At 39.9% G+C, this 27,254-nt stretch overlaps 1 protein-coding gene across 6 annotated transcripts in view; it reads left to right on the top strand.

The window, feature by feature from the left end:
• MARCHF1 (membrane associated ring-CH-type finger 1) overlaps positions 1 to 27,254 on the top strand; it is a 470,123-nt gene that overhangs the window by 358,078 nt on the left and 84,791 nt on the right. For all 6 annotated transcript variants that reach the window (XM_074951096.1, XM_074951094.1, XM_074951095.1 and 3 more), the window contains one exon: positions 26,013 to 26,063. In XM_074951096.1, the coding sequence (XP_074807197.1) occupies positions 26,013 to 26,063 (51 nt within the window). The remainder of the gene's footprint in view (positions 1 to 26,012; positions 26,064 to 27,254) is intronic.

The raw sequence follows: 27,254 nt of genomic DNA, 5'->3' as shown, positions 1-27,254 counted from the left end.
GTGTTTTATAGCTCTATTGTAATTGAGCCACCTAGACCTTGTGTATTTAATTAATGTTCTTTCCTTTGAAATGTATTTTGGCTGTTAGACAAGTACTTGGCCACCTAGAGTCTTTCATCTCTGATGTTAATTGACTATTGTCTGCCAATTACTATGACATTCTGGAATCCAAAGTGAATTTTTCTGGCTTCCAAAACAAATTAATTTGTCTTCCAAATTAAAGAATGCAAATATACTGATAATTCATAGAGAAAAGATGAATGTGTGTCACACTCAGAATTCAAAGTTGGAAGCAGGAGTTTATGTAAAGACAATGACAAAGATAACCTCTTTTCCTATGATTCCCTCTACTCTTGATCATGGCAATTTGCTGCAATTTATGTGTGGACCATCAGGAACATTCATGCAGGGGAAGTATAATACAGGGAGGTGATTATGAGGGTAGAATGTTCAGGGGAGAAAAATCCATCAACTGCTAGTGTGAGGTGTAAAATACACTAAACAGTGGAAGGGCACACCTCAAATAAGAGAAAACTAAGGAGAAAATACACTCCAGTGTGCAAAATAAGTTAATTTCATGTCTGCATCCTAGAATATCCAGAGAACAAAGAGTTTAGCAGGACCTAAAGACAACTAGCTCAAGATTCTGCATGGTGGTTCAAATTTATTCTGATCAGAGTTCAGGATGCTAATGAAAAGGAGACTGACAGCCACGTCTGAGTCCTGTAGGACACTTGTGTGTGAGAGTTCTATGGAAGGGCAGAGCAGCTGTCGATCATGACACTCTGGGACTGCCGAGAAAGAAATGAGCATAACCATTTTATTGAGGTTCCATCAGTTCATGACAGGATGAATAAGTGGGTCTCTATTCAACAGGGACAAAAGCAGGTGTGTGGCAGAATTAGCATTGTTGTTTCATCTCTGTGAATTGCTGTGGGGTCATCCTTCACCTCCAGCAACATTTCTAGTACTCTGACCTTGCCTGAAGCCATAATGTGAGGGGGCAGGTTATAGGTGAAGGTGAGATGTTGCTAGAACTGATTTGCTCAATAATCTTGCCTAGGAATGAGGAGTTCCTCTCTTGCCTCTAGGGTGTGTATTCTTCACAATGCAATAGTCCTTGTATTTTTCCCACTGAAGACTTTGTTGCACAACCTCTAGAATATTTGACTTTGCAAAGTTACTACCTAAATCTTTGAATAGTTCTTTATGATAACTAAAGAGCCGCCTTAGATCTGCCATAAAATGTATTTTTGAGATATTCTGTCTATATGGAATCTCTTAGTTTACATAATGTTTTGGCACCATGTCATGGTTTTATTTGCGTGTGTGGTATATCCTGTAAGCAGCAGCTGCACATAATAAAAATAATAATTCAGACAGAAACTAAAGTCCACTGGAGTAAATGGAAAGATTAATTGATTGACTTTGATGGCCTCTGGATCAGATCCTAAGGTAACAGACAGAATTTAGTGATGGTGAGTATAGCTACTGAATACAGAATTATAACAAACTAACAATAAACATTTCTTCAATATTTCACTATACAGCCAGTAAAAGACCTCTGTAATACTATCTGTAATAGCTCCATTTGGTGATTCTGAACAATATAACAGTGTGCTGTATTACATTTCTGTTCAGCAGAGCAAGGAGAAAAGTGGAACCTGAAATTTGATATCAGAGTTAAAAAGATTTTCAATTTGTCATGCCATATATCTAGGGTTGCCAACTTTCTAATCACACAAAACTGAACACGGCAGCCCTGCCCCAGCCCTGCCCCTTTCCTGAGGCCCCACCCCTGCTTACTACATTCCCCCTCCCTTGGTGGCTTGCTCTCCCCACCCTCCCTCACTTTCACTGGGCTGGGCCAGGGGGTTGGGGTGCGGGAGGGGGTGAGGGCTCTAACTGGGGGTGCGGGCTCCGAGGTGGAGCCAGAAATGAGGGGTTCAGGGTGAGGGAGGGGGCTCCGGGCTGGGGCACAGGAGGGGGTGAGGGTTCCGGCTGGAGGTGAGGCTGAGGATGAGAGGTTTGGAGTGCAGGAGGGGGCTCCAGGCTGAGGGGTAGGGTTAAGAGATTTGGTGTATTGGAGAGGGCTGCAGGTTGAGGTAGGAGGTTGGGGTGCAGGAAGGGGTGAGGGCTCTGGGGTGGGGCCAGGGATGAGGGGTTCAGGGTATGGGAGGGGGCTTTGGGCTGAGGCAGGGGGTTGGAATGCAGGTGGGTGAGGGCTCTGGGCTGGGGTACGGGCTCTGGGGTGGGGCTGGAGATGAGGGGTTTGGTGTGCTGCAGGGGTGGGGCCAAGGAATTTGGAGTGTGGGAGGGGGCTGAGGGTTGGGGTACAGGAGGGGGTGAGGGCTCTGGGGTGGAGCCATGGATGAGGGGTTCAGGGTGTGGGAGGGGGCTCTGGGCTGGGGCCAGGGCAGGGTGGGGTGAGGGCCCTGGGTTGGGACCGGGAATGAGGGGTTTGGAGTGCAGGAGGGGGCTCCAGGTTTGTGGCGGGGGGCGCTCAGGGCTGGGGCAGGGTGTGGGGTGCGGGCTTACCGGACTTTTAACAGCCCGGTTGGCAGTGCTGATCAGAGCCGCCATGGTCCCTTTTCAACTGGGTGTTCTCAGGGCCAATGCAACCACTAGGCGAACTAGGCGGTCGCCTCGGGTGCCAAGTGATTGGGGGCACCAAAAAGCGTTGCCCTGGCTCGGCAGGGAGAAGCCGCCCTCCGGAGGCACCAGAGAGCCAGAGCGTCGGCTTGCGGGGGCAGCGAGCCCCAGCCATGGAGGAGCCGGCGCAGCACAGGGGGGAGCAGCCCTGCAAAGGCGGCGGCACTGCTAGAGGGGAGCCCCCTGCCCCTCCTGCCCAGGCTGTGGCCCGGCGCCCCCTCCGGGGGGGGGGCTCCTGCAGGCTGCAGCAGATGCATGCGGTCGGTGGCCCCCGTGCACCACCCGGCTTGGGCTCTGTGGCTCCCAGGAGTGTGAGCCGCCGCCAGGGCACGGGGCCCTGAGCCTGCTCCAGGAGGGGCAGCGGCGGCTCACGCTCCCGGGAGCTGCAGAGCCCGAGCGCAATGAGGGGGGAGCCGGGGGAGTGCACGGGGGCCGCCGCCCACATGCATCTGCTGCAGGAGCCCCCGGGGGTGGGAAACCAGGGGGTGCACGGGGGCCAGCGCATAAATGCATATTTAGGGTTCTTCAATAACTTGATATCCCATCACATTGCATTTTTGGCCTTTTGTGTTTTGTGTTTGAAAAGCAGATTCTGTGTTCACCATTGAAAATCTTGGTTACATTCCAGAACAATGGTACAGAATTCAGAAGAAGCCCTGCCTAGATTATAGTTCATCATGCAAGATGGGAATAGTCTTCAGATTTCAGATAAAAAAAGACCAATTACATGGTTGAGGAGTAAATATAAAGTATTTTAATGTGTTTATACAAAGTGAGTTTGTTTATACTTGGACCATCACATCTTTAAAAAAGTCTTGTTTTACTAACTTTAATATTGTTAAAAATTCACAAAGAAAGAAAATGAGTTTGAAAGTTGAGTATGGAAAAACAACCTTTTTTTTGGCCCTTTTCTACCTTTTGAGGTACTGTTACTCAAATATTTGCACAGCATATTTTGAAAGTCAAATGAAAAACAATGAACTCATATCAACTAAGCCACCAAGTAGTTAGGTTTCCAGAGGATGGGGAGAGAGAAATACATTTTTTTATCTAAGAAAGAGCCTAGATTTTCATGAAAGTTGCTGAAAGTTAGATGAGCAATTAACTGAGTGGGATTTGTCAACTGCAAAGTTGATTCTTGGTAGGCTATGCCAAGTGACTTTATTTATTAATTTGGATTTCATTCTAAAAGAAACATCCCACAGTCATACGCACCACTGACAACCTGCCCAGTTGTTTGCCTATGCACCTGTTATATCATGTCTTTAGACTGTAAACACCTGGGGACTATCATTTACTGTGTATCAATTTAGTTCCTAGCACAATGGGGGCCCAACTTGGTTGACGCCTCTGGCAATATAAATCTTTAATATTAATATTTTTGAAACACAGTGCCATAGGAATTGTAATACATAACTCCATCCAGAGTAGCAGCATTTTTCCAGCCCCCATGCTACAGGCACTGAAGCATGTGAGTAACTTTAAACGTAGCAGGATTACTCACATGGTTGAAGTTATGCAAGTGCTACAGTGCTGTATTGTCTAATCATCAGTTAGTAGATGCAATGGCATTTGAAGTGCTCTTGAACCATAAACTGACAGATTAGTGTTGTCCTGCACCCTAGGACACATAGAACATGGTTGCAAGTAGTCCTGCTTAAGGGACTCACTCTGGGGACCCTTGGTGCAAAAATTCCTTCAAAAGGTGCTGGGCTGCAGACTTGGTCATGTTCCCCTTACACCTTTCTCCACATTGGTTGCAAATATGGAAGCATGTCCTCTAGTGATGGTGTGCCATGCACATGCCCTATCCCTGCTCTCTGGAGTTCTTGGGAGGTAATGTGCCTATTCAATTCAAAATGAAGCATATGGGTGTCATGTTGGCCCAAGGATATGTCTATTTAAGAGCTAGCTCTTCTAGATGTTCCTCTGAGGTGCCTTGCGAGGGAGAAGAATTTGTGCGTTGCAGGAATTCTGAGGAAAAGCTGGGAATAGAACATGGATCTGCTCACTCCCAGGCATGTGACTCACACACAAGACCTTCCTTCTTAGCAGCATGTATGATTTATATTATAAGAAAAAAAGATTTATAACCCAATAATAAAATATCCCCTCTGCCCTTGTATTGTATGATTGTATTCATTACTGATCATTAAGAAATATCTTTTTAATAATCAAGAGGTAACAGGTGCAGTTAGAGCTATAATGACTCGTTGGGATTTGCCCTTCAATGAACCGATGTGCGGGGGCGGGGAGGGGGGGCGCGCAAGGTGGAAGTTTCGCCTAGGGCGCAAAATATCCTTGCACCAGCGTTGGGTGTTCTGGTCGAAAACTGGATACCTGGCAACCCTACATATATCAGGCCTAATTAGAAGGGGAAGTACTGTAGGCACAGCGAACTCCTTCATACATAAAAATAAGAGGTAACTAGTTGCTTTACTTTACTGGATCAGCCGACTAATATTTGATGCAGAATGAGGATGTGTGATGACACAAAGGCATGCCTTTTATGCTGCAGTGGACAAAATGAGGTTGAAGTAATGTTAATAAATTAGGAAAATAGATTTAAGCTCACAAGCTATTTGTTACATTTGCTACATTTTACTGAGCAATTTGAATGTTTTGTGCCTACCAAGGTGTTTGTCTTGATTTTCGGTAGATGAACAATGCTAAGAAAAAAGCGAGTGATGAATTGAGCTGTAGCTCACGAAAGCTTATGCTCAAATAAATTGGTTAGTCTCTAAGGTGCCACAAGTACTCCTTTTCTTTTTGCGGATACAGACTAAGACGGCTGCTACTCTGAAACCAATGCTAAGAAAGAAAGCTACAGTTGCAGTTTTACAACATAAGCTATCTTTATCAACAGCCACCAAATATTGAAGCTCCCCAAGCAGGTCTCCAATAATAAATTAGTGTAAATCAAGTATTCGTGCAATCATGCAGGTCATTTATAATTGCCAGGTAATTTAGACATTAGCAAGCAAGTAACAGAAGGTGGTTTTGACATGCAGAAATCTATCACAAATTATATTGCTACCTTTTATAACTACAGTGCTATGATTAATGTGGTGGGGATGCCATAGAGAAATAAAACAGAGTGTATTTAGATGGATGAATAATGAAGAAAGCTTATTCTTGCTGCAGAGAAATATATTGGCAAATAGTGCTATATAGGAAAACCAGAACATTGCTGCAGTATTATGAAAACCATGCGTATGCCAAAATTAGTTGTTATATGTGATATGAAAGTTAATAAATAAGAAAAGGATGATCTATGTATTTAAATATCAATATGATCTTTTCTTGTGTGCAGTTTGCTCCTGTTATCCACTTTGAAAGCTAAAATTAATGCATTTATATGACTACCCTTTACTTCCCTGAAGTTCACTCCTTGTCTTAAAGAACTGTGTATAGGACAAACTTTTAAAAATAGGTTTATGCTCAAGAATGATCTGTGACTTCATGTATGGTTCTGCCTTTTGAGACAGTATGTCCTGAAGGTAGTAGGGACAATTGTGATATTTAGTAAGTTTGCTTTCACTTTCTCTCCTTCTCTCTTCATTTCCTTCTTTCATTATTCTTTGTCTATCTAATCAAGTCTATTAATCTAATCTTCTGTATTGTATTTCTCCATCTAATCAGCATTTGTGAAGTACCTGCCATTTATCTTCATCCTCTTTTGTGTATGTCACTTACATTCAATCTGATAATTTCTTTTTGTTTACTCTTATCTATAGTCTTCCTCTGATTTTTTTTTTCTCCTTTTGAAATTTGTATAGAAAAATACTGGCAGAGCACGCTCTCTATCTCTGCTCTCCACTTACAATTGACAACTACCCACAGTTCACATATCCAGTTCCTCAACATCACACTCCAATGCATAACCTTAACTCTGACCTATAATATGTTGTTACTTTCTTGAAAAAGGCTGAGGTTAGAGTAGAAATGGAGTTTTCATGTGACTATGAGGAATTAGCTATATGGTGGAAGTGACAGGAAGTTTCCTCTGGTGGTGGCTTGTCTGAATGTGTTTGGGTTTATCATGTGTAGGTGTTAAGGAATAGTGATAATAGTGCCCTACTTAGTGATTTCCTGGATTTTTCAGTCATAGTGCTGGTAGGAAATGCACTTGAGAAACTACCTCTAAGTTAACTATGTTTTGTGTCCAACATGTTTACTAACAGTATTGAGATATTGCAGTCCATTTGTTTCGTGCAATACAGTGATGGCAAATGGCATCTAAGGATAAATGTACCATTACACAATAACATGCTTTCCATCACATCTTAGCCTTTAAATCAGGGCATAGGAGAGCTAGATAAATGTGGTTAGGAATCCTTTCTGCTGTCAGTGAACATACACTGGACCTGTGACTCAACATTTATCTGTGCCACAACTGTCAAAGCTGTCTAAAGCTCAGAATGCAGATAACATTCCACATAGTGTGGAACAAAGATTGTCATCACTAGGTGAAAAAATGTTCTGTTATATTAGTTTAATCCTGAGATTGAAGGGTGTGTTGGTTTTCACAGGCTGTGATAGATGGTGACATTTGGGAAAGAGATGGAAGAAAGGAAGCTGCTTTACTTTTGGAAAAGGACAACAGCACTAGTTAATCCCCATCTGTAGCTGCAATTCACAGTGCTGGTCTATATCAAAGAAGGCAGTAGATAAACGGCCATGCAGCAGTGTGTTGATTATTGTTTAGATCTATCCTGAAATCTTTACATCCGAGGGATAAAAGTGGGGAAATTTGTTAGAGATGCAGAAAATTGCATTTGAGTAATACCGAATATGAGTAATGCTGTAATGTTTACTTTCTGTGCATATTACATGTCCCCTTAATTCCCTTCTCTGGTGTTAGCAATCTCAATCATTTGAGGGTGAGACTAGACTGTAGCACGTTCACTGCTGTCCTGAGTAGAGGAGGCTGCAGAGCTGCACTGGCCCAGGAGGAGGACCAGAGAGATCATTCTTCAGGTTTTTTTCCTTGTGCACAGGTTGATGCAGAGGGGGATCACGGCCATGTCTCCAATCCTCCCCCACCCCTTCTTGGCATCCTGACCCTGGCAGGGAGCAGGAGCAAACAGTCCCTACACTCCCCAAAATGCAAGAGACTTTTTTTTAGAGGCGCCCATGCACAGCTGTGCAAGATGTGTGTGTGTGTGGAGAGATTGTTGTTCGCTCTTCTACCCCCATACATGGGTCTCTTGCAATCCTAGCCTTTGGTATCTTTCCTTGGTTTTATTCCTATAGTGTCATACCTATAAGCATTGTGTAGTGCTAGTAATTGTTTTCCAATAAAAGTTTCTCACAGGCTTTTTATCCTGGGATCAGTCAAAAATACTTAGTTACATGACACGTAATTAGTATCACGTCTATGTATCAAACTATATTTGACTTAGTAAGTAATTCTCCTTGAAACTTTATATTTATTTTGTTTGGAGTTTTGATAACGACTGCTACAAAATTCCCACATGGATAAAATACAACAAAGCCAAAAAAAAGCTCTTGGTGTGAATCTGTTCAGAGGTAACACATCTGATTTTTTTTTTTTGGACAGTCATGTCTATTTCACTTTAAAGCATAACTGAAACCTCCCCATTATGTGCTCTATGTGATTATTTTTTACCTGATTATATTGTGGAAAAGCATCCACTAATGTTTCAACATTCACTAGTGGATAATTCTTTTGTTTTTAAGTGAAGGATATATTTATTCTGTTTTGAATGCAGTTTCTGACCTTGTGCTTCAGAGTAATGCAGGGATAGTAACCAAATATGATAGCATGAAAATTGTACTTGTAATTGCAGGCAAAAGCATTACTGTGAAACCCTCACACTGTAACAGTACGTATACTATTGACTCAGTTTGGCCTGTGAGGTAAATTGCTCCAAGTCTCATTACATTGTAATTAGCAGTTTCAAATCAGAAAGATATTGGGTCACATTCTGATCATCTTTGTTGATTGGCACCCTACTTTACAAAGGTGTCCATTGACTTCAATAGAACTGTTTGTGAAGTAAGGTACTATTCAATGGAAGATTATCAGGCTCCGGCCCACTATTTGGGTTGGTGTAATGATAAATAGCATCAAGAAGTGTTCTATTAATTTGGCACTAGTTTTCCCTTCAGTAGTGGCAGTGTAGATTTACTTGTTGAGTAAATGCTGAAGAAGAAATAATTTCCCTGAAATGGCTATCTGCAGAATACAACACTGGTAGGTGTGGAATGAGATCTGTCTGTTTACCTGCTGCAAATATTGCCATAAAATTGTCTTCCTTGCACTGTGACAAATCCTGTAGATCCATGGACCTCAAGAGAGGAATGGTCAGGGACTGGGGAATCTCTTCATGAGTCGCACAACCATAAACAAGCCCATATTTACTGCATTTGTTGGAAATGTTTATGCTTTGTTTCATAACTATGTACTAAGCATATTGATACTATGCAGTAGCGTTCAGCTTGTGTAATGAGGAAGATGGGGAAGATCTTGCAGGGAGTCCAAAGAATCCTGCTCTGGAATTTTTTGAAAAATATGTGCCATTTGGTGCAGCTTGGTTCATACCAAAAGGAAAAATATTTACTCTTCAATCTCTTGATGAGTACCAAGTGATAAGACTAGATGAGAGGTAAGCAAGGAAACCACCCCATTTGCTCCTTTGATTTTATTAAACTTTTAACACATTGGGTTCCTGAGATTCCTCCTTCAGCTCATCCCAGAATCTACCAACTTTATTAAATTCAAAGGAATGCATGGTATGCAAACCATGTACAGTGGGCCATCTGATGGATGCTAGTCACACACTGCAAGAGTACACCAGAAAAGTGTTGACGGTGTATTATTCTCACGCACGAAAGGAGCTGGCAGGGTAAAGTGAAGGGTCTAAACTGTACCATGTAAGCCTGTGAGCTAAAGTAAAGCAATCCTGATGTTTCATTTTTTGGTTGTTGAGGCAGACAGATTCCGAGCTGTAATTTTATCTGCATTGCAGCTTTCATTTTGGATGGCTAATAGTTCTTCTACATAAATGGGACCTTAAAAAGTTATTTTAGGCAGTCACTATCATTATTTATTATGTTTTGGTGCTGACAATTTGCCGAGTCCTGTACAGAGGGGGAAAAAAAAAAAAGAAGCAGCATATAGCTTTATACAGAATGACAGTATTTTATAGTTGTAGCCCAATGCACTTTAATGTTACTGTTGCAAGCTGTAGTATTTTGAGATACTATTTTAAAATATTTTACTTTTTTTTATAAGACACTTCAGATAAAATGACTAACCTAATCTTAACCCACAAATTGAACTACCCTATGAGGTTTAAAAAAAGCTTAGTTTTTTTAAAAAATCACTGTTTTTACTGTTGTTTTTATTGGGTTTGAAAGTGAAAATACCAACAATCTTTTGTGAAAGGTTATCCTTAGACAAATCCTGTTGTTGCTTTAAATTTCCCATGAAGGCCTGTTCTTTTGAGATTTCCAACATCAGTTCTGGATCAGTTTCAAATAAGTTCAGGCTTCATATAAACATCAAATAGTTAGACGTTTATATCCAAACTGAACTTCTAAAATTGTAAGGAATAATTAGTGGTGAGTGAACCTCTAAAATTTTGAAGTCAGAAAATTGTGTGTTTGTGTCATTTATGAAAAAGTGAAAGAGAACTTTTTCTGCTTCTACTGTTAAGATTCATTGAGGTGTACATGATTTTGAAATGATGCATGGTGATTTAGGGTCATGGTGCATGTGAACAATAGATAATTATAGGACTTATATTGCTTAGTATGGTGCAACTCTCTTAGTAGAGAGTTGTAAGCAAAATACTGAATAGACTCAGAAAACGCTTCCTTGAAGAACTAACAGACTGAACGTACAACATTTTTGATGGTCATGATTCTTTCTACTCTTTACCTTCTTGGTCTCTCAGTACTCTGGTGCACTCCTGGGCCAAAGTTGCCCACATCAGAGCTTTTTAGAAACCTCTGTTCACTCTGACATCCTTCAATATGGCTCCTGCAACTACTGGACCATTTCCTCCCCTACCCCCCCAGTGGATGGAAAAGTTCCCTAGTTTTCTTGCACATTTTGGACATGTGAGACAGTCCATGGTGCTCCTGCTGGCAGGTCTGCCATCATCTGCTCAGTTTCTTCTTTAGCACAGATGCATTTGACACTCACTTCTTTTCCTACACCAATAGCTAGAAAGGAGCTAAGGTCCTGACAGACATAAGCCAGCTAGTTCACCCTCAGATGAGGCCTTGAAATGGCTTATGAACCTAGAACTGCATCTATAGAATATTGCTGTGCAGGTGCCATGCGTGCGTGTGTGGGAGAGACTTTTTCAAACTGCAGACCCAGTGCTGTCTGTAACTACACTGTTTAAGGTTATCTTTATCTCTAAGCAGAACTTTCATTGCAAGTCATTTTAAAAGTATATTTAACATAATTCTAGGGCATGTGTATCAATTTCTTCCTCTTAACAAGTACAAGTGCTGAGAATTTGTTCTCACTCTACCAGTACTTCACACAGCTTTGAAAATGTACTCTACTTTACTATTTTTATCTACTGAGGTGAAGTCCTCAAACTTTCCACTTGAGAAGTTATATCTATCTGTGGGGGTAACAAAATCCTGGACACTGCCACTATCAAGAGAAGATGGATGACCCCATTCAGTATTTTCATGAATATTGCTGCATGAATTTCCTAGCAGAAATACTGAAGTATTGTTCCAACTTGATCAGCTCAGAGAGCAATCTTTTTAGAGTATTTTTCAATGAAGTTCTCTGCAGCTCAGCCTGTTGCCACTAGAATGATCTCACTAGGGGTTCCTTAAGCTAATATTTGCTTTAATAACTCAGGTTTGTACATGTTAGAAATTAAAACAGTTCTTTGAGTTATTGTATTTTAATGTCTCAATTTTTATTTTTAATTGGAGCAAATGTTGCCAAATATTCATGAAGTATATGTGATCTTACCTGGTGGTCAAAGATCTGTCCATTCTTTTGAATTCAAGATATTGAAAGAGAGGATATTCAGAAGATATGCTCAGCGTTATTTTATTAATTGTAGGTTATTTCAAATGTAAGAATAATTCAAAAGAGTTTAAAGAATACTCATTAATTCCTGTTCCTTGTGTTAAGACCTTTGTGTTTCTCAGGTCTAAGTAATTTCCACTATGAATAAATTTCAGTATGTTCAAATTTCTGCAACTGAAATGTTAGAAAATAACATTAACTTTCCAAAGCCTTGGGACTCACTATACTTTTCTCTACTGCAAAATCTTATCCTTCCTTTTTTGAGATGGCATCAACCTTCCTGTCTGTCCTCTTCTTTGGAGAAGGATAATAGTAAGGTAAAACAAAAAACAGTCATGCTAAAAAGCATTTTTCATTCATGTTTGTAGGTGTGTGTGTGTGGTTTCCCCAGTAATATAATAATTACATTTAACATAAAATAATTTAAACAATGCTTAATGAGAAATGGTGTCCTTGAGAGACACCAAAACCATATATTCAGAGTAGTTTTTACACCTTCATCATCATCAAACATGAATAGTCTACTAAGGATTGTTGCAGCAGCCAGAATAACTACAGTTGATGGCATTGCACCAGGCATCATGTAGTGAAATTCCAAGATCTGGTCCAATCCTACAAATCCTCAAATCTCTGGGGTGCCCCAGTAGGTGGCACCAGGTAGGGTCTGGGTGTGCACCCATTCACGTGTTGATGGAGAATTTGAGGGCACGTTGTGCTGGGGTGCTTTAGTTCATCTGGCAACATGGCTGAAGAGCATGCAATGCCCCAGTTGAAGCAAGGCCAGATCTTTGTGAGATTGTGTTACATTGCACAAGTTAAACCACTTTATGCCCGGGATTTGGCTCTGACAGCATATATGGAATACCTCTAGCCACTCTCAAGTCTGCCTGTAAGAGGGTCTGGGTCCATACAAGTAGTACCAGGGGTGCCGGAATGGCCCCATCACTTTTTACTGACCATAAGGGCAAGTGACGGGGGAAGGGACCAGAGAGGACGGTGGGCCTTGCGGGAAGAGATGGCACAGGAATGGGGCCTTAGGGGAAGGGGTGTGACAAGGGTGGAGACTCAGGGGGGAAGGGGCCATGGTTCAGGAGCCAGTAGTCCCCCTAAATTTAGGGAGCTTCCCCCACTCCTGGGTAGTACGCAGGTTTAATAGCTCCCAAACTTTTATCTCACTGCAAAAATGTTTTTGCATCCATAAGCAGACTGGACTTCATGCGGGGGGCAGCAAGACCTATTCATGAAAGAACATACTGTTTGCTGCAACTGTTTGACCTATTTGCAGCCTACAGTGCACTGCAGATGTACAGTACAGAGCATTAACAAGTTTTTTACCCCACCTGCACCAGGGATTCTGGTGGCCCAGCTCAGAGGTTCTGGATCTTGGTCTTCTGTCATGAAGTGTTCAGTCCCATAGTGCGAGTCTTATCTTATAGACCTTGGAGAGCAGGGCTGAAATTCTCTGACTTCTCCACAAGCAAGGCAACATTGTCTGTCAGTATAGTCTTGGTCAGTAGACGCTTCTTGAGCACCTGGTTTCAACCATGTGGAATGGTAAGTCCTAATATTCAGTTGAATGCATCTCTGCCACATACCTGAGGTTGTGTACAAACATGGCAAACACTGTGAACCAACATGCACTCTTGCACCGATACCAGTGACTATCACTCCAGATTTAGCTGAACATCAGGAACACCAACTCTTTTCAGTGCTAGACAAAGTGCTGACCTGTTGACCAAATCAGAAGTCAATTTGATGCTGATATATGCCACAGGAGGCAAGGAGTTAAATTCTTGGTGCAATTCCACCAGGAGCCAGAGGGTAAGGATGGCATCCATTGTTGACTGCCCAACGGTAATACCCTACAAGAAGTAATAATTGGATATAATCCAGTACAAGTAACCAGATACATGGCTTTAAAATTGAATTTATTATTTAGAAGTTACCAAGACTAATGCCAGGGACTGCAGAGAGATGTAGTTCAGCTAAATCATGGGTTGGCTTCTGGCTATTCAGGGATGCTGTGGATACCCTAATACCTACCAAAGAATGAAAGAGCCCCCGGGCAGCAAGATAAGAGCAACAGAGCAAAAGCATCATAGAAAGTTGTATTCAGTTTTATGTTCTTCAGACATGGGCCTCACATAATGTTAACTAGCTGAGATGGAAAGCTCATGTGGGGCAGACAGGCATGTAAAGTTGAACTTTTTCTGGCCAAATTTCACACTGAACCAAATCTTAAACATTTAATTAAAATCTCTGATTTTTGTAGAGAAAAAGCACAAAGTGAGTTTTTGGATTCTTTGCATTACTTCTTGACAGCACTAGATTTGTTCTTTTCTATCGCTTCCAGTGGGAGCTGGACATTAATGAAATTCCTCATGTTCATCTCATCACATGGTATTTCATCAAGGACACGTTGTCTCCAGAAATACTTACAGGCCTTGATAAGTAACAAATGCCCCCGTATATGTGAATATCATACTATTACTTAGCTTTTATGAGTTGGACTTAATATATTCAGAGTGATTTCACCAAGACTAATTAATTGTCGCAATGCCCCTGTGAAATAACAATAATAGGTAAGTATGTGTTTGCATCACCTTAAAAATGGGGATGATACTAATTAATAAGTTAAGTGACTTGCACTATGTTGCAAATAAATAGCCTGGCTGGGAAATTCATGGATCCTAGCCCGACAGTAAGCCCAGTAGACCATTATGTGAGATGGAAAAGGCTGAGAACACTGACATCTCAGTGTATGGAAGAGAGGAGCTTTTACAGTCCTGTATCATCCTTTGGATTGTGCTGTACAGTATGGCATGACTAGAGCTGGTTGAAAATTTTCCAGTACAGTATTGTTCTGTCGGAAAATGCCATTTCCTTACTGAAACATGGGAATGTATCAATTTAAACTTATTTCATTTAGAAAAAACGGGCATTAGGGTAGGGGAAAGAAGTATTTTGATAAGGCTGAAACAATCCTCCTCAACATTTTTGCAATGGCACATTTTGATTTTTTGTTTCAAAACAACTTTTGCTTTTGAAAGTTTTTATTTTATACAATAAAAAAGTAAAATATGTCTAAATCAAAACAAAACATTTTAATTTTATCGAGATGAAATATTCTGATTGACCCAAACCAATTTTTTCCAAAATTTTGTTTTTCAGGAAATTTCTAAATTCTTTCTTCTAATTCAGAATTAAAACAAATGTCAAAACAATTGAATTTGCCACAAAATGGAAATTTCAGGTCCCTCACAGCTCTAGTGTTGACTCTAGTGTTGATCATTCATTTAAATAATCATATCTTTGAAGATTGTGGCTATTCAGCTACAAAATTATTTGTTTATTTGTACTGCTATGCTGGGGATTAGGAGAAGCTGGTAACCATAGTAGCTGCCCTTCATTAAGGATAAATGTAAGAAGCAATTAAACTGCTTTTGGCGTAAGATAGTTGAAACAATAGGAGCCATGGCCCAAAACACAGGCCACCTGCAAGGCCAGTCAAGTGCGGCAGAGGGGATTCACTAAGGACTGAATGCAAATGCAGAAGGCTGAATATTTTTTTTGGTGACGTTCTGTGTGTAAGAGAACAGATGTAGCCAGAAACACCACAAAAGTAGACAGAGAAGGCAGCAGAAAGCCAAGGACAGCCAGAGAAGCACTTGTAGAGTGACCCGGAGAGAAAGCTCAGAGAGAGAGGCTTCCTGGGTAGAGTGCTGGCTAGAAAAAGAGGCTTGGAATGTTGAGCAAGGAAATTGTCTCCTGTTGAAAGAAAAGGAGTAATTGGGGCATCTTAGAGACTGACAAATTTATTTGAGCATAAGCTTTCGTGAGCTACAGCTCACTTCGCTGTAGCTCATGAAAGCTTATGCTCAAATAAATTTGTTAGTCATGGCTGATTGGAGGTAAACAGTGGCCGTTCGATAGTGAATGAGAAATGATAGCTAGGGAAGGGATAGACTTTGAAGGGCCTTAAAAAGTGAAGACAAGTAGCTTAAGTTTGATGTGATAGAGAAGGGGAAGCCAGTAGAGGGATGCAAACAGAGGGATGACATGGTCAAATCAATGGCCTAGGAAAATGATCTTTGCAGGACCATTCTGTATAGATCTGAGTGGTGCAATATTGTGTTTGTTTAAGGACAGAGAGAAAGATGTTGCATTAATCAAGATGAAAAATTATGAGAGCCTGACAAGAGTTTTAGCCTTGTGGCTGGATAAGAAAGGCCGCACCTTAGAGATTATGCAAAAAGAATCTGCATGATTTAAGTATAGCCTGGACGTGAGGATCCAGAGAGAGTTCAAAGTCAAAGATAATACCCAAGGTATGGGCCTGAGTGACAGGTAGAATGGTGGTGTTGTCCTAAGTGGTAGAGAAAAGAGGTAGGTTTGTGGGGAAAGATTAGGAGATCTATATTAGCTATGCTGAACTTGAGCTGATGGCTAGACTTCTATAAGAAGATGTCAGAGAGACAGGCTGAGATTCAATTTGGACAGAAGGAGACAAGTCTAGAGTAGAGAGGTAGATCTGTGATTCGTGTGCACAGAAATGGTAGTTGAATTTGTATTTGTGGATGAGATTACCTGGTGATAATATGTAAAGAAAAAAGAGAGACACCAAGGACAGAGCGCTGTGGAGCCCCAACAGAAAGCTGAAGGGGGCATAAGAAGTATCCTCTGAAGGAGGAAGAAGCAATTAGAGAAGTAGGAGGAAAATCTGGAGAGGACTGAAGCCTCGGAAGGACAAGAATTTCAAGAAGAGGAGCATGGTCGGTGTCAAAGGTGGTTGACAGCTCAAGGAGGATGAGGATGGTGTACTGGTTCTCAGCTATAGCTAGGAAGAAGTCATTAGAGACTTTGGTGAGAGCAGTTTCACTGGAGTACAAAGTGGAAGAAGCCAGATTGGAGAGGGTCTGGAATGGAATTGGAGGAGTGGAACTCCAGGCAACTCCAGGCAGAAACATAGGATCACAGTTTCCTTAAAACCTGTTGACTGCCTTACTGTATAAAATAACACTGTAAATGCTTAATATTAAATTACCACTACAGGGAATTCAGTATAATTTACCATTGGTGTTATGGAATAATAAAATATCTTAAATGCTGCTGCATGGAACTTTTTATTGTAGGTCTCTCCAGACATAGTGTAGCAGTTTGTAATTGATATAATATGCTTTAAAAGCCTTTTGTTTTGAATTTTTTTTAAAAGAGAGCGAACAAGTTTATATCCTTTAAAGCACTTTACAGACATTGACTAATTCATGGTATGAAATCTTATAAAATTGTCAAGTATTAATGCTGTTTTTATTGCAAGAGACATATTAGGAAGAACATGTTAATACACTTTCCTGATATATGAAAATAAGAATAAAAATTGATGCTTGAACATATGGTTGTTTCTTTTACAATAACTTATAAATATAAAATGATATCAAGTGTGCAGAAAACACAGCCTGTTTTTCAGCAAAAATGACTGTTCCATGAAAGGGAATAAGTTCTTCAACAAGAAAACCTATTTCAAGAAACTAAACCATTGATTTTGAAATTCAGCTTCAAAATTACACATGGTGTTACACCAGGAGTCATTTAAGGTCAAATTTCTATAGTCATAACTTCATTGCAGCTCTGTTGTTATGCTCTCCATATAAGCACATACCACCTAGTTTAAAGTGGACTTGAGTTAAGAACTCTGCCTTTAATCTACATAATGTCAACAATTTTAACTTTTATTCTATTTAATTTTATTTTGGTGTTCTTCTGGATAACTGGATGTTTCTTTGAAATAACTGATTTGCTCATGTTACCACAAAGTCTCCCTTCTCTTCTCTTTTCTCTTCAGGCATGCAGCAGTAAGGTAGACCTGGAGTTTTCAAGTACGGATGATTTAGTGGTTGAGTTGGTGGTTTTCAAGGAGTGGATGACAGGAGATTTCAGGCGTAGGAATCCTTTCTCCTTGGGGGAAATGAAGGAGTGGTACTCACTTTTGTAAGATTTGCAAAAGGGAGCCTTGCTGTGATACACCTTAGAAGCGACTAACATGAAAGAAGTACAAAGTTCTAGTCAAGAGCCAGATCTTTAAACAGAGTCTGTAATTTGCTCCTCCATTTTTTATAGGTCATCAGCTTTTGCACAACCCCGGAATGCTAGTTGTGCTCGCAGACCTGGTAGTTCAAAATATAAATACTCAGCTTGAATGTGGATATGCTGTGTGAGTGCATAAATCTGAATTTTAGGGCTTACAGAACTTGTGAACGTAACCCATTATTTCAGTGTGTCTTGTGTCCCCATCTCGTGGCTGGTCCACATGAAAAAAACAGAGCCTACTACTGCTACCAGATAATACAATGTTCACCAAACGATGGGTCCTGATGAACCAGTGGACTGCCGGAAGATTCTAGATGGGTCGCCATATTTCAGTATTTATTTAAATAGGTGCTGGGAGGTGACAGCAGTTCTCAATACAACACAGACTGCTTTTCCTTCAACAGCACAGTGATTTGCTTCCTGGTTCTAAATTTACGTATTTCCATTTTAATTGGTTTTTAAGAATTTGTAAGCAAACCAAAGTGTTCAAGTGTTATTCAATCATCAGAATAGAGCTCAATACTTTTTGGATGTAGGGTGTCAGTTTCCAACTCTCACTTCAGAGTAATTGCATAAGTTTGGCATCAGAAATTAAATTATGAGCATTAATAATATGGCTGCTTATCTGCGGTTATCTCCTATGAAACTTTTCAAAGCTGTTGAAAAATCAAAGTAGCTCTTGTATACTATCATTAACAACTGTCTCATATCATCATAACACTTGTGACATTGTAGATTATGCCTGATATTTACAGTAGAAACAGAATATGGCCATAGTTATAGACAAGCATCAATGTATATGATTTCAAAAGCTTCCATGTTGTGTAAAAAGGAAAAATATAAAATGTGATACAAATGACTGTCGAGGTGAAGTGTTTATGCTGAACATAAACATGGGTGTGCAAAACCAGAAAAGTCTGGGGCTGCTACGCCTTTTAGGATTGTGTGCACTACTGTTCTTACTCATTACCATATCTCAGAACTGTTTATCTACTGTGCCTAGTCATGCTAGGAGCTGTCATACAGTCCTGAGGCAAGCAATGTATCTGCTTTAAAAGTTCTCTCCCAGTGTAAAGAATCAACAGTGATGAGTGCATTTAAAAATAGATCCCTTTCTTAAGATGTATACATGCTTCAAGTAAAGAATCCAGTGGAACAAACAGTGAACATGCCAGCGGAGAACCAAGTGTGAAAGTGCCAAAATCTGTGATCAAGAGGTATGATGAAAATTCTTGAAAATTTGATTTTGGATTTGTAGGTTCCAGAGAAAATCAAAAACCACAGTGCCTGGCTTGGTCTGAGGTATTAACAAAAGAATCCATGAAGTCATCGATATTGCTGTAGCATCTGAACACCAGATATCCTAATTTAGTTGATAAACTGGTAAATTGCTTTTTAAGAATAAGTCAAAGGCACCATTGCGGGCATCCTGTCTCAGATCATCGAGGATAATGAAAAACAAAATACCTTGCATGACTAGAGAACAACTTCTGCTTCCAGCAGCTTTTGACCTGTGAAGTCATGATTGGTACTGAAGCTGCCCGAAAACTGGAAACTATCCCGCTGCCTGACAACACTGTACACAGAAGAATTTAAGATATGGCTTCTGATATCAAAACACAGGTCTTTGAGAAATTAAGGCTAGGGATATATGCACACTACAACTGGATGAGTCAACTAACGTGGCTCAAAAAGCCAAGCAGTAGCATTTGTATGGTTTGTGTGAGAGAGGGACTTTAATGAAAAAAAATGGTTTTATTCAGAAAAATTCCAAGTTATGCAATAATGGAGGAAATGTTTTAACTACTAAATGAATTTATAATCACCAGCAATATAAATAGGAAAAACTGTTTGGGCATTTGTACAGATGGAGCTGCTGTCATGACAGGGAAATACAGTGCCACTATGAAACACACTAGAGAAGTTGTACTGAATGCTAACACAGTGTACTGCATTGTCCACTGAGAAACTCTGGCAACAAAACAAATAGATGCAGAACAGCATGAAGTTTTTAATAGTGCCATTACAATAGTAAACTTTGTTAAAGCAAGACACTGGAATTCATGTTTATTTGCTATTTGTGTTCTGAGATGATACTGACCTGCTTCATTCACAAATGTGTTGGTTGTCTCACGGAAAAGTTTTGGAATGTGTTATAAAACTTAGAAACAAACTGCTGTAGTTTCTGTCAGGAGTGAACTCTGATTTGGAACATTGCTTCAGAAATGGTGTTTGAATGGCCAGATCTTGCAGATATCTTTAATGCAGTGAATGCCCTTAATTTATCTTTATAAGGTAATAATACCAATATTCTGTTTTTGCAAGACAAATTGAAAGTTTTCCAGAGGAAACTTCGCACTTGTTAAATTCTAATTGAGAATGAAGTAACCAACGTTTCCACTTCTTTCAGAATACTTCAATAGCACTGACAACATGTTTGACAGCATCAGATAAAGAACACTTATCAGTACTTCACCAGAAATGTTCATTTTACTTCCCCAAATTGGAATCTGACTGGATTTGGGGCCCAATTTACAGTAAACTCAGAAAATCAGCATTCTCTGGAGAGCAAAGTAAAGAATGAGTTCATTTAATTGTCATGCATTAGTTTTCTGAAGATGAGATTTCCTTCCCAGTCATTGGAAACTTTGTTTGGGGATTAAATGTGAGTACCCTGCTTTGTCAGAAAAAGCTTTTTCCATTTTGTACCACCTAGCTGTGTGAAAAACAGGTTTTCCATGCTGACAGCAATTAAAACCAAACAATACAACAGATTTCTTGTTGAAAATTATTTTAGACTTTGCCTCTCCAAACTTGCTCCAAGAATTGGAAGGTTTTGCAAAGCCACTCCAGGTCATCATCTTCTGAATTATGTTCAGTGCTAGCAGTATGAAGCACATAAATTTGGCAGAGTCTTTTCATATGTGTTTTTAATTCGTGGCTGATTTTGGTTTCACTGCACCTACTATTTCACTGTTGTATGTTGGAGACAGTAATGTTTTTGTGAAGTTAATACAAAATCAATATTGCTGTTGCAGTTACAGTTCGTGGGTCCAAATACAGTTGGTGGGTCACCTTAATAAAAAAGTTTGGGAACCGCTGAGAGAACAGATGCTCCTTTCGCTCAAGTGATTTAGTTTCATGTTTTTAGCACTTAAGGTCCCGGTTTCAAACCCCACTACACTGACAATTCCCCACTGTTGGGTAAGAAGGTCTCTGTACAGGCCCATAATTTCCTGCATGCCATTTAGAGGTTGAATTGGGGTACCTTGAATGTAGGCCCAGAGAGTCCACAATACATTTGGCATGGATATAAAACTGATGTTTGAGACTGTATATTTTTAAAATAGGGTAGAAAATATAACCTGATTTTAATGACATATTACAACTATATTTAATTAAGTTACAGTGAAGAATATGTTACTGAAATAGTAATTGGACAAGGCACACAATTAGTAATAAATTGGACAGATTGCTTTGGAAATTCTCTAGAGAAAGAAAAGGCTCTGGCACCCAAACCTTAAGGCATACAAAGATTGGAGAACAGGCCAGCCTCCTCTTCTCTCCCTGGGAAAAAATCAACGGCAAAATGATAAATATAAGTGACCACAAAGTGCAGTAGGTTTTGTTGGAATGCATGAATGTGTTGTGCCACTCAATACTGGTTGAGATAAAACAAAGAAGTATTTAGTGCAGTGAAAAGATATTTGCAGTGTAGACAATTCATGGTGCTGAAAAGAAAAATAGCTCAGTTACCCACAGTCTGGAGTGGGATAAGGTAGATGTCAAATGACAAATAAAATGGGGAGGTTCCTGCTGAGTTGAACAGGTTGACATGTGACAGCCAGGACCGGCTCTACGCATCGGCAAAGCAAGCATGTGCTTGGGGCGGCACATTTCCAGGGGCGGCATTCCGGCCATGCTTTTTTTTCGGAAAAATCCACCAATGTACGGAAAAAAAATAATACATGAAGATCAAACAAATTTCCAGTAGTGCGATAGGAGCGTGACGTGAAAACTATCGTGTCACGTCATGACACGGTCACTCATAATGTGAACATGCGTAAATGTGTAAACGTTAATGGTTATTGATTAATTAAATCAGGAATCACGATTACTGTGTACTGTGCCGCCCTATTGGCGCCATTCACGCCAATTTCTGTGTCACGTCGGTGCCAGTGGTTATACGGCTAAAATGCCAGGACAAAAACAAAAATGACTTTCTGGTGCTGCCTTCCGGGCAACAAATAGAGAAACATCAAAAAGAATTAGAAAAACTATCTCGTACTTCAAATAAGTATTTTTAAAAAGTCGACAATCAAGGAGAAAGCTCTAAGCAATGCACTGAAAGTGATTATTCATCAACTGATGAAGACCAATCGAACCAAAGATTATCTTTATCAACTGATAAAGATGAACAACAATCCGACCAAAGATTATCTTTGCTATCTGATAAAGACAAACAATCACAATCCATCCAAAGATTTACTTCTTCAGCTGAAAAAGTCCAGAAACGAAGAACTGTTATCCAAATCTAAAACTGAAGAACAATTAATGGAAGGTGGAGAGACTGACATGGGATCGGATCCAAGTATGTGGCCAACAATAATTACTGATACAATGCTAATGATTATTGTGAAAAAAGGTCCTTCAAAACTAGATCCTACATTTGAATATCCATTTAATGAGTTGACTCATCAATTTATGCCATCCAGTGTGAAGAAAAAAATGAAAAATGGGGAAGAAATTAATAGATCACGGTTAGTGTATTCATAGACCAAAGATGTAGTTTTTTTGTTTTTGCTGCAAACTGTTCTGTAACTCGGACATTCTTCTGGCAACTGCACGTTTTAGTGACTGGTGAAATGTGCATCAGCATTTGAAAGAACATGAAACATCAAAAAATCATTTACGCTCGTTGACAAATTGGATTGATCTGTCAAACAGATTATGTTCCGGTACAACAATCGATGTGGTAGAGCAACGTATACTAAATTCAGAAATTCTACATTGGCAAGCTGTGTTGGAATGTTTACTGGCAATCATTAATTTCGTAGCCGAACAGTGCCTCGCATTCCGTGGATCCTCGGATATTTTATATGAGAATAACAATGGAAATTTTTTGAAATTGGTTGAGTTATTGGCAAAATTGGATAGTGTTATGGCTGAGCATATACAAAGAGTGAAAGATGGAGAGATTCACTCCCATTATTTGGGTAAAAATAAACAAAATGAGATAATACAATTAATTTCTAATGGAGTGCGTAATGAAATTTTATCGGATTTGAAACATGCCAAATATTACTCAGTTATAGTTTTTTTAATTTATGAGAAACTGGGCGCACCAGAAGACACTAACGTTTTTCATTACAGTGTATAATTGAACCCAAATTGTTTGTAATTGTGATTTTGTTAAAATTAAATGAGTACACTAGTAGGAAATTGTTTTATTTCACTAACCACAAATTCAATGTTTTCATTTTTTTTTTAAATTTTAAACAGTCAAAAAAAAAAAAGCCATTGCAAAGTGCAAACATGTAAAAGCAAAAAAAAAGCAGGGTGGCAGCCAAAATTGTTTTGCTTGGGGCAGCAAAAAACCTAGAGCTGGACCTGGTGACAGCTAGGGCATATTTTTAATCATTTCTCTTTATTCAAGTAGGACTAGGTCTGAAATTGAAGAACACATCTTAGTGAACTGGTCAAGTCCCCATATTTGTTTGAAAATTGAAAAAAACTTTTTTCTAGAGTAAACACTATGAAAACCTACATTAGTAGACCCTGGTTCAAATCCAGCTCTTCTGGGAAGTAATAGCTACCAGAATCAATCCTGTTTATTAGCAGTATATCACACCAGCATTTCAATCCACCATCTGGGGTGATAAGAAAAGCATAGATTATGACCTCCATAAAATATGTATTTTTTTCACCTGGATGAGCTCTATGCTTCAGAATAAAATTCTTAGAAAAGGGAAATCCAGATTTGAGAAGGCATCTTTTATCAGACTAAGTTAAGCTGATACAAAAGTCGCAGAAGTATTATTGCTGAACAGTTAATTGAACCAATGTAGTCCCTTTTCTGTGAATTGTCTGCAAACACAATTTGAATGATTAGTAATCATTCAACAAACACTTTATGCTAGTATATTTAAGCATATGTAGTATTTGTGAGCTATTTACTGTGACTGTCTCTGACAAGTCACAATTTGTTGTTCACAGTGTGTGGTTGGTTACTTAAGCTACATGTTGTTGCCATTTCTTCTCTGTAAATGGATGATTGAAATTTCATAAACAGAGATCAGGGGGAATATTGAATGCCTATATTTGTGCTCAATGTACCTTTGTTTACATGCAGATAGGGGTGTTCACATCAAGCACTCCTCAACACTAATGCATATTCAAACCTTTTCGCTCAAGTGTTCGTGGAAAAACAAACAAAAAGAGGCCACATTGAACAGCAATTCAGAATTCAAGTTAATTTCTCCCCTCAATTTTTTTGTAGCATGATCAGTTTTTATTAACGTGCACAGTATGAACAGTTTTGGCAGCCAGTTGCTGAGCTGCTGGATAGTATACTATGTATGCTGGATAGTATACTATGCTGGATAGTATACTATGTATGCTGGATAGTATACTATGCTGGATAGTATACTATGTATGCTGGATAGTATACTATGCTGGATAGTATACTATGTATGCTGGATAGTATACTATGCTGGATAGTATGCTATGTATGCTGGATAGTATACTATGCTGGATAGTATGCTATGTATGCTGGATAGTATACTATGTATGCTGGATAGTATACTATGCTGGATAGTATACTATGTATGCTGGATAGTATAGTATGTATGCTGGATAGTATACTATGCTGGATAGTATACTATGTATGCTGGATAGTATACTATGCTGGATAGTATACTATGTATGCTGGATAGTATACTATGTATTGTTTCTTGACTTTAGCAAAGCTTTTGACACGGTCTCCCACAGTATTCTTGTCAGCAAGTTAAAGAAGTATGGGCTGGATGAATGCACTATAAGGTGGGTAGAAAGCTGGCTAGATTGTCGGGCTCAACGGGTAGTGATAAATGTCTCCATGTCTAGTTGGCAGCCGGTGTCAAGTGGAGTGCCCCAGGGGTCGGTCCTGGGGCCGGTTTTGTTCAATATCTTCATAAATGATCTGGAGGATGGTGTGGATTGCACTCTCAGCAAATTTGCAGATGATACTAAACTGGGAGGAGTGGTAGATACGCTGGAGGGGAGGGATAGGATACAGAAGGACCTAGACAAATTGGAGGATTGGGCCAAAAGAAATCTGATGAGGTTCAATAAGGATAAGTGCAGGGTCCTGCACTTAGGATGGAAGAATCCAATGCACCGCTACAGACTAGGGACCGAATGGCTAGGCAGCAGTTCTGCGGAAAAGGACCTAGGGGTGACAGTGGACGAGAAGCTGGATATGAGTCAACAGTGTGCCCTTGTTGCCAAGAAGGCCAATGGCATTTTGGGATGTATAAGTAGGGGCATAGCCAGCAGATCGAGGGATGTGATCGTTCCCCTCTATTCGACACTGGTGAGGCCTCATCTGGAGTACTGTGTCCAGTTTTGGGCCCCACACTACAAGAAGGATGTGGATAAATTGGAGAGAGTCCAGCGAAGGGCAACAAAAATGATTAGGGGTCTAGAGCACATGACTTATGAGGAGAGGCTGAGGGAGCTGGGATTGTTTAGTCTGCAGAAGAGAAGAATGAGGGGGGATTTGATAGCTGCTTTCAACTACCTGAAAGGGGGTTCCAAAGAGGATGGCTCTAGACTGTTCTCAATGGTAGCAGATGACAGAACGAGGAGTAATGGTCTCAAGTTGCAATGGGGGAGGTTTAGATTGGATATTAGGAAAAACTTTTTCACTAAGAGGGTGGTGAAACACTGGAATGCGTTACCTAGGGAGGTGGTAGAATCTCCTTCCTTAGAGGTTTTTAAGGTCAGGCTTGACAAAGCCCTGGCTGGGATGATTTAACTGGGAATTGGTCCTGCTTCGAGCAGGGGGTTGGACTAGATGACCTTCTGGGGTCCCTTCCAACCCTGATATTCTATGATTCTATGTGGACTAACACAGAAGTGTATGCACAGAGCTCATTATGGTCACAGTCAAGATTAAAGAGTTCAGTTTCTTCTCAGTCTGAGCTCATAGAGTTTGGGTTTCACCTAATTCAGTAATTCGTCCAATTTTGTTTTCCAGAATGACAAATCACCAGGGCGCTCTGCAAGTCGATCAAGTAACATTTCAAAGGTAAGTGGAATATGTTAACTTATTTACTTTTATATAGAATTCCAAGTCACAGCAATTTATTAAATGTAGTGCAGTACTTTATTCCACTACCCAGATATCCATATTCTGACGTTTCCTTTGTGTTCACCAGTTTGTAGTTTTAGGCTGCCATGCTTTCATTGCAATGTAAAACATGTTAAAATACATAAGTCTTTTTTTTCCCACTCAGTATAATACCTTTGGGAAATATGCTGTCATCTTTGGTCTAAGGCAGAATTATTTCTTGCTCAGTTCTAGAATGCTGGCACCAAAGTTTACAATATGTCGCAGTTATGATTGTATCAGCATTTGCTATATGAGTCCCATCTACAGGGATTTTCAACTCGCCAGAAATGTGCCAGTGGTAGAATCTCAGATCCCTTTCAGTTTCTTGGGGGCAGTAAGAGAGTGTCTGTTTCAGACTTGGATCCATGGATTTTAACCAACTCTTACGGTTTTGGTTCAAACGTGGCTGAAATCTCAAGTCCAAAATGACAGAAAACGGAGCTAAAAACTGAAATCTCACAAGAGCAGTTCCAAAGGTTTTGGCACCATAAAAGCCAAATCCAAACACTAGCCATAATCTAATTTCAAACCCCATCCTATACCTGATTCAGAGTAACACGGTCTTCAGTCCTTCTCTAACAAAAATGTACGGTGCCCTGGACCCTGCAATAAAAGGTTTTATCCCCATAGCCACATTTGATTTGAAAATGCTTACTCTAGTAATTTTTAAGTTACATGATGGCAGTTCCAAGAAATGCAGGTTAAACAGTTTTTAGAAAAGTATTAGTTTTATTATTAATAATAATAATAAGAGCGAGCTTGGGTACCTCTCATAATAGGAGACTGAACTAAATGACAGACACTATTAGTTCTAGCAGTGAAATTACAATTATGTATGTGTTGGTCCTAACTCTGAATTCCTCACTTTTTAATTTTTGACAAATTCTAAATATTATGTAAACGTAGTGTTACGTGTGTGAATATTAATAGTGTCATTACAGATGGGCCCCAACTGATACCCCAGATGCAAAGACTTTTGAACTTTTGGGAAAGTTTGGAGTCAAACTTCACTCTACTACATGCTGAACTGAACTCAAAACCCTAATACCCCCAGACTTCGGGAGGATCCAGAGATTGTGGCTCGGTGCCTCCTTAATTTTGAACCTG

The sequence above is a fragment of the Natator depressus genome, chromosome 4, assembly GCF_965152275.1.
Source record: "Natator depressus isolate rNatDep1 chromosome 4, rNatDep2.hap1, whole genome shotgun sequence".
Lineage (NCBI taxonomy): Eukaryota > Metazoa > Chordata > Testudines > Cheloniidae > Natator > Natator depressus.
The sequence above is the reverse complement of the archived record's forward strand: the minus strand, read 5'-3'. Positions and strand labels throughout refer to the sequence as shown.